Consider the following 8887-nt stretch of genomic DNA (forward strand, 5'->3'; position numbering starts at 1 on the left):
ATTTGTATTCATTATTTTATAATTAATAATATTTTATTTCAAAGTTTATAAAATTACAAGTTATATAAAAAAGTTGAAGAATATTTTTAATAACATTAGAAAGTACTTATTGACATCACAATGGCCAATTAATTTCAAAATCTCATATGAAAAGAATGCTTTTTTATAATTATATACAACATATTTAAATCTTTATAAAATGTATTAATTATTCGACAAAACAATGAGATGTATTTAAAAACTTTATAAACAATGAATTCAAAATGTTATATAGCTTAATATTAAATATATTTAACATATTTCAGCTGTCTACAACTTGGGCGCTTACAAAATACGGCTTACCAGTTTAATTTAGAAAATATATTGCACATGGTGAATGCAAAAAGCAGTTTGATGAACATGCTCATTTAATGCTAGAAGTCCTATGGTTTTACATGTTTTATTGGCTTCTCTGGTTATTAAATTAAATTAATACAACATTAAACAATATAATTCAAACTGAACAAACCTATAAAATAAAAGCTTGAAACTTAACACTATCATATATTCATATATATATTTAAAGTCATGTTATTTAAAATTTTTATTTTTAACATAAAAAAAAATATTAATAATAATAATAAAAAAATTCTTAACTCTAATACTCAATAATAATTCTAAACATCTATCACTAACATTTCGGTTTAAACGTTTTTTTTTTCATGTTACATTAAAAAAAATAAAAACATAAAAACACAAAACCACTGTTCCAATTAGTCGATTAGGTTAAATACAGATTCAATTCACGACCTTAAACTAGACAGCCATTCCAAGAGTTATGTACAGTTAAAAAATATATATATATATTATATAGTAATAATAAAGGTGGTTTAAAATTTTAAAATTAAATCACGACATAGAACTACATGTCAAGCGAGGTGAACCCATTTGTGTAAGAACTCTGTCCAACCACTGCAATGGCCCATTCAGATGTAGTTCTATCCAACAAGGGGTAGATGTAACGGTTTGTCTCCTATGAATACGATCAAATATAATTTATATACATGTAAAAAGTTTTAAATAAAATAAAAAATTATTATTATTTACCTATATTCAGCACCCCAGCCCTTAACAAAAGACATACGTATCGTACACATACGAGTTAACTGGTATACTGCTTCAAACCCTTGACTTACTGATTGAGATAGAAGAGATGCAAATTCTTGGTTATTGAAGATTTTTAAATTACAACCTAAATTAACAATAAAATATAATAATAATTTTTCAGTAAAACATGTACAACTGAAAAGATAAAATTTAGTTAGTAAAATTAATAAAAACAAATGATAACTAGTAAATATTAGATAAATTTAAGGTGTAAAACAAAATAAGGAATTTACAATGAACACGATTACTAGCCTAGAGAAAATATTAAATACATAGTTTACAGATTTATTTATAATTTTAAATCTAAATTTATTTGGATAATTTAAAAATATTGATAGTGTTAATGAAAGGTTACTATTTATTTATTTATTTTAGGCTAATATTTTATTTATTTATTAGTATACTTGTCTATGGTTACTACTCGTATGGATGAATTGTTGAGAAGATGATATGTAGTTGCGTACTTAGGGTAATGAATAATTATGTGTTTGCTCATAATTGGAGTTTAGCATGTCGCACGTTGGTTTGGGCTACAAATAATATTTTTAGTAATAGTTAATTGTTGTACTTAGTTTATTAGGTCTTTAGTTAGTTCATTTGTGATTTATAATTTTATAAAATAAAAGTAAATAAAATAGTTGGTAATATTTATTATAAGACATGCAAACTATATTCAACAGTAATAGGATAAAATAAGAAGTATCTAGTAAAATAACTGAAAAATATTGAATCGTAATTTAATTTTTATTTAAATAAATAAGTATTGTAATTAATTATTAACTGATAAGGTGAGAATTCTGAATTGTCTGAATTTTACTATTTATAATTATTATTCAGTTAGATTATTAGCAATGAACTAAAATATGTGGTAGGTGGCATGTACCTACCAAATATTATACCAGATACCAATTTATAATCAATGGTTATACCAATACAATACATTATTATTTATTATGTTCTTTACAACAATAATTAATATTTATTTTATTTAAATTATAATAAACATTTTTGTATAATCTTTATGGAAAACATTTTACTCTGCTCTACATTAACCACCAGTTTCAAGTTATAACATTTTATTTTTGTAACTGAAATATCACACACAATGACCAGCATTCTACAAAATATGTTTGTAAAGTAGAAGAAATCAACAAAATACTAAATAAGCAATAAGTGATGACGAAAACCATATAAGGAACAGTACGGCTGTAAAACAATGAATGTTAACTTTTAATCAGGAAAACGGACCCTACATTCTAAACCATGATGTATGGGCAACCATAAGCAAATAAATCCTTATAAAAATTGAATTGTCATTTGGAACAATTTATATTATAAGGTACCTACATACCTATATGAAGAATCCATGACATATTGTATTTAAATAATTTTTAGTATACTATTACATTTAATAAATCCGTAAAAGAAATAATTAAACATACCTGGAGGTATTTTACAAACAGTGGCTGGATGCCATCCGTATCTCTGATTACAATTAGGTGACTGTACAAAAATACTAGAATCACTAAGACATTCTGCAAATACTTCACCGCCAATGTAGTAGAGCCGTACACCTTTTCCAATATGTCGTCTAATCTGTTCAACTACATTAGTTCTATTTACATTTGACAATAGGCCCAAGCAAAATCGTTCTGAATTACTGGGATCTGAAATTGATAAAGGAAATCATTTCAACATGGAAATTATAGGTACTAAGTATATAGTGACTTTCATTACCTGTGAAGCCATCAACCGATATAGAAGGTTGAGAAGCGTGGAAAGTCTCTCCAACCCTTGTATTGAGCTCGTAATAGCTAATTGAGCACCAAAATACAGGTTCGCAATAGAGGACGGGTTGAGTGTCCAGTACTCCCATCACAGTAGGATTGGGACTCATACCTGCTCATATTAATATGTACATTAGGGAAGAGTGACAACGATCAACAAAATACACCGGAGTCGGGTTATCAATGTCAATACAACTACTACTGAATTACTCACTGTGAGATTCGTTGTTATCGCCGTCTTCGGACATGTAGCCCGGCGGTGTGGTCGGCGAGTCCATCATCTCGGAGGCGGAGAGCGATATCCCACCGGTTCCACTCGCGACGATACCCCGAAACTGCAAAGGCACACGCACAACGAGATCACTCGCTCCGGGAGGCCGTCAAACTGAAAAAAACCACGATCAGGAAATCGAGGGAAATGAAAACCCGAAAATTCGTCTTTTCCGGCAAGCGGCACCTAAGGCACAAGGACGTAATGGTTCGACACACGAAACAACGTAACAACAAACGATAAAACCCGGTGATCGACTGCCTTAGAAATTAGGATAATATAAGTCGACGGTACGTCACGCGCCGGCGCCTCCTACGCTATCTTCGAACGTACCTGTCGACAGGCTGCTAGTCGCTACAATCACGGACAATCAATGTTAAATCGGGACTTTTTTTTTTTTTTTTCACTTATTTTATGCGCCTCGCTCCGAGCGTCGTCACTCGTCAGTCGTCACACATACACACACACACACACACACTAATACGCGCGTCTCACACACACAAATACACACACACACGTCTTGCCGTTTTCAGTTTTCACGGGTAAGACACAAGCGTGCGTGACATTCCTCCGCCGCGTTTGTAGATGGCGCTCGTGGCGAAACGCGGACGAGTTCGAAGTGTCTTTGCAATTTTTGGCTCGTCGTCGGTCGTCATTGGAGTATTCTATCAAAAGATTGGAAGAAACCGCGTAAAAACGCTAAATTGCTAAATACCTATAAACCGGTGACCGGCCGACCGCCCAGACTATATTTAATATTATATTATAATAGCCTATCGTGATTTGTTGTAATATTCATACCAATAAATTATTGTTATTAAATATTTTATAGGTCTATGATTCGTATTATGTAAGTTACAAATAGTGAATATTATAAAAGTAGTAATTAAATAAATTGCCAATTAGTAATTACCGAGTAGGTACTTACTAATTTTAGAACAAAGTCTGTATTATACGAACCCGATTATCATACTCAACACCTTCAAAATTGAATATAAACATCAACACAAAAAATGTGTGCACACTTTGGTATGTAGATATCATGTTAAATGTTAATATTTAATTGAAAATATTTTTAGAGGAGTGCGGCATGTTCAGGTCAAATAGTTACAATTGAAATTTTTTTTTTTTTAATAATTGGTATAAAATATAAAATTAAATTGTATAAAATACAAATGTACCTAGACATTAGTAGCTATATATTTTTGGTGGTTTAGCAAATTATCGCTGATACCCCAATTGATTAAGGTAGCGTTTGAGTCTTGAGATATTCGTACTTAAATCGCTGTATGTATATGTCGTAATATCGTATTATATCATTTATATACTATGGACGTACCTATGACAATAATGTTATACAGTGAGTACCTTCTGTACAGTCGCTAATAACACATCGTCATTTATACTTGTATTATACCTATACAAATTTGTTTTCGCTTATACTATTAGGTCGTTTTTTAATTTTAATTGTTCGTTATTATGGATTTTGTATATTTAATTAAAAGTGAACTAAGTTATTAGCATATATAAAATCGAGAAAGAAAAGGTGCGAAATTAAATATTTTTTAGTTTGGCTTATAAATTTCAATAAATAAATAAATAGTTATTTTAGACCAAATCAAACTTGATTTTTTTTTTAAATCCACTTCACTGTAATATAGTTCTTTTTAGAGATACCTATAATACCTATTGCTATATAAAATATAAATTGAGTTATCAATCTCTGTCTCAGTATAGATTAAATTATATTTAAGTATGAGCATTTATTAATTCTATAGCTCGATATCGTTTCTAGTACGATTCAAGCTTACAAAAACACATTTAAGTGCATAAGTGCATAGTTTAATTAATTATCGAGCACTAATAAAGAAATTACAGATTCAAAACTAACACAATATTGACATATTGTATTTAAATAGTGATCTAAATAAAAAAAGTACTTGTGAATCTTTCAGTAATAGCCAATAGGTATTTTAGCTATGGTTTTAAAACTACTGACAAAATTATAACCGATTGGTATCGTCAAATTCCCAGGGGTAAAAAAGGATTCTCAAATGTAGTGAAATATCCCTTCTTCAACTGTTAATTAATTCAAATTTGGACGAAATTATATATTTAAACTTAGGAAAAGTAAAAAATAACGATCTTAATTATTTTAAAATACTTTTCCATGACTTATAAGGACTCGAAACTTTTATATTTACGTATAAAATAATTTAAATAATGTAAATTTAATATATTATACTATTATAATAATTGAAAATGTAATAAATGCTATATGTTTTTAGCATAAATTAATTCAACTTACGATATTAAGGGTAGTAAAATAAAATACAAAAAATAGTATAATATACCTATAGCAATGCAATATTTTAACATATTAAAAAAAAAAAAAAAAGAATACCTATTATATTATGTCTTAATATTCTAGTCTTCTTATTTCGTTTTATGGCTCTTCGCAAGTCTATGCCGCCGTTAGTCATTTATTATAATTTTCTCCATGGTTTTCGATCTTTAAAGTATATACTTCCCAATTTGTTTAATGTCTAATTATTCTACGTCTTCTTTTATTTTATACTTCCTACACTTTTTTCGTCTACTTTTTGGTTTCTTACCATTTAAATTTCAGTTAATCATAGTCTTTATTCTTTTTGTGTTATCTCTTTGCAGTATATATTCATATTTTAATTCTTTATAATATTATATAGGTAGACCTATAGTTATAGACTATAGTATTTAGTAACCTATGCCACTATAGTGCCTTATCTCTCAGTTTTCTGTTTTACCTTTGTTATTTTCCACTTGTTTATTTCTATATCAATGGTAGGTCCATAAATTTTCCTTAGGTTAGTTTGTTAACGATAGTATCTAATTATTTTTTTTCCATTTCCTTTGTTTCGAGAATAGCTTTGATTTAAAATTAAATTTTAGCAAGACAAGTAGGTAGGTATACATTTTTTTCGCTTCCATGTATTCCATTATTAATTTTTAAGTAACAATCCTCTCTTTGATTTAATAATAATCTTTATTTACGAAAATAAAATTTGAATTACATTTTTTATATCTATATTTTTTAATATAAAATATTTATAACTATAATGTAATATATTAATTTACAACAATTATACAAATAAGTCAAAAAGATTATATAATATACAATAAAAAAAAATATAAAGTAATACCTATAAGAAAAAAGAATAAAATAAAAATTCTAAAAATCCACTCCAAGGTATTAAAGGCATTTTCTTTTTCAAAGGTATATAATAATGTGAATTGGGTCTTGTATCACTTTCAATAATTTCTATAGCTTTTGTGTTTTCTTCGTTTACTTTCAAGCGCAATGTCTGATGCATTCCTAATTACGCACTCTATATTTCTTTTCACACTTTCTACGTCTTTACCAAGAATGTCTAGGTCATTCGCAAAACCTAATGTTTAATATTACTTTATAATATATTATAATATTAAATATTAATATATGAGTATCATAATATACCTAATACATAATGTATCGTATATATTACGATACAAATACACAATAAATAATATAATTAGCTGTATTTCTTGATTTCACTCGGGCTAAAATTAAATTCTCTTGTTTTCCGTTTTGCTTCAGTTGAAAAATATACAACATTGTATTTACAATTAATAATTTTATGATTTTTTACTTTTTAAATTTGAGTATATTTTTAAACATGAAAATCTAAAATTAAAAAACAAAATCATAATAACAAATCATAAAAATTAGTATTTGATTTTAAGATTTATTTTTTAGATTCTATGCAGAACATAGAACCCAATGATGTGTGTTCTTTTTGTGTATGATCAATTTGAAAAATCTTGTTATTTAAAAAATAAATAACCACAGAAACTTTGTTTTTAGCTATTTATATACAATTGAAATTTCGATTATTTTTAGTTTTATTTTTTATGAATGTCAGTAAAAATTTATAAATGAGCAAAAATGATTAAAAATGTAATACAATATGTATTCTTAATATTTGTATTTAGAATTTTGATCAAATTTGTGAAAAATACAAGTTATTTCGTAGTTAGAAATACATAAAGAATTTCTGTTTATACCTAATATTTAAAAATGTAATACAAGATTTTTATAGTATAATTAATTTATTTCCTAATTAAAGAATACCGGACATTAATAGCCAAAATATATTTTTATGAGCATTTTTAAGTTATTTTAATACGAATTCATTCGTATAACAGCAAGTTATAATCAAACGATTTTAGCTTTTTGTTGTAATTCAAAAAAAGAATAACTGCAGTAGATACTTTCACCAAATATTGATACTATCATTTTCATTATATGATAATTCTTTCAATTTTTTAGAGTAATTTTATGGTAAATATTTTTAAATACTCCAATTTTTCAATTGTTTTTAATTGTTAATAAAAAGTTATTTACTGGGTCAACATTTTTGAAAATTTAATACAAAATTCTAAATAAATAGTTTTTATATTTGTATAAAAATATAAAAAATATATTAGCACAATATTTTGCAAACGATAATTTACGAGATAATGTAGATGAAAAATTAAAGAATGTGATAATTAGACATAAAATAAAAAAATTCAAAGGTGAATGTTGGTGTTAATTGATAAAGTAGCTTACAAAACATTTTTGTGAAGTGGGTGATTATTAACATAAAAAGTAGAATGCACTGATGGGGCTAAAATTAAGGGCAAGAACTGGACAAGGTTTCGTGTTGCATTGGCTGGAACTTTAAATTGGATACGTGTTAGTAAATCTAAGGTAAACCATAAAGAACTTTTAAGAAGAGCATTTAAAAAATGACTGTAAATTGCAGTGCATCATGAAGAAAGTGGAGGTATATTAAATTATTAAACATATCGTACTGAGTATAGTGCATGAGCAGTGTCATACGTAGTAAAGGCAGTAAAACATAATCATATAGCGAGACACAATTTTTCTTACAAATATTAGATAGGTATATAGGTGAGAAATTTATTGTATACCCATTTTAAGCCTATATTAAATTGAACGACAATTTGTTAAAAGGGACCCATGTATATTTTCGACTACTTTTCAGGAGAAACAAAAAACAGTCTTCCTTTATTTCTATAGCCTATACTGTATACTTATACCATAAACATAGGTACCTTTTAACAAACTATGAAATATTTCATAATAACTTTGCACAGATAAGATGATACGAAATAGGTACTTTTTAACACAAAACGATATGTTTACATAAGAGGATGAATAATATACAACAAAACTATTTTTGTTTAAAATGTAACTTGCAGGATCCCTTTTAACAAATTGCCATTCTTGTTTTCCTCATTGTATGCTTGCCATATCACTATCCCATACTCAAAAATTTAACGTACAAGAATAAAGTAGAGAGAATAAAAATAATAATCAACTTAATTTTGAATTCGAGGAATGCAAGAAGTTTAAGAGCTTTTGTACTGTGAAGTCGATATGCAAAACTGCTGACTAAAAGAAAGTGAAGACGAAAAAAAGTTTCTATATTATCTAAATTACAATACAAGGAAAAAATATGTTATATTATTTTAATATATTTATAATTTTAGTTAATATAGTTATGGTATGCCTAATATTTCACCTATTAAAGTTAAAATCACATGGGAAAGTTCACAATCAACAACTTTTTGTCAGGAGAATTATGATCGAAGTAAA

The 8887-nt window shown here is 27.1% G+C and overlaps 1 protein-coding gene across 1 annotated transcript; it reads right to left on the minus strand.

Annotated features, from left to right (window-relative positions):
- Positions 1-145: 145 nt before the first annotated feature.
- Positions 146-3735, minus strand: LOC114124126 (mothers against decapentaplegic homolog 3-like). The gene is made up of 5 exons (XM_050204573.1): positions 3148-3735; positions 2884-3045; positions 2589-2813; positions 1087-1231; positions 146-1012 (listed from the first exon to the last, which is right to left on the minus strand). The coding sequence occupies exons 1-5, from the start codon at positions 3212-3214 to the stop codon at positions 889-891; spliced, it is 723 nt and encodes a 240-aa protein (XP_050060530.1). The 5' UTR covers positions 3215-3735; the 3' UTR covers positions 146-888.
- Between the last annotated feature and the right edge of the window lie 5152 nt (positions 3736-8887).

This window comes from Aphis gossypii, chromosome 3 (assembly GCF_020184175.1).
Source record: "Aphis gossypii isolate Hap1 chromosome 3, ASM2018417v2, whole genome shotgun sequence".
Lineage (NCBI taxonomy): Eukaryota > Metazoa > Arthropoda > Insecta > Hemiptera > Aphididae > Aphis > Aphis gossypii.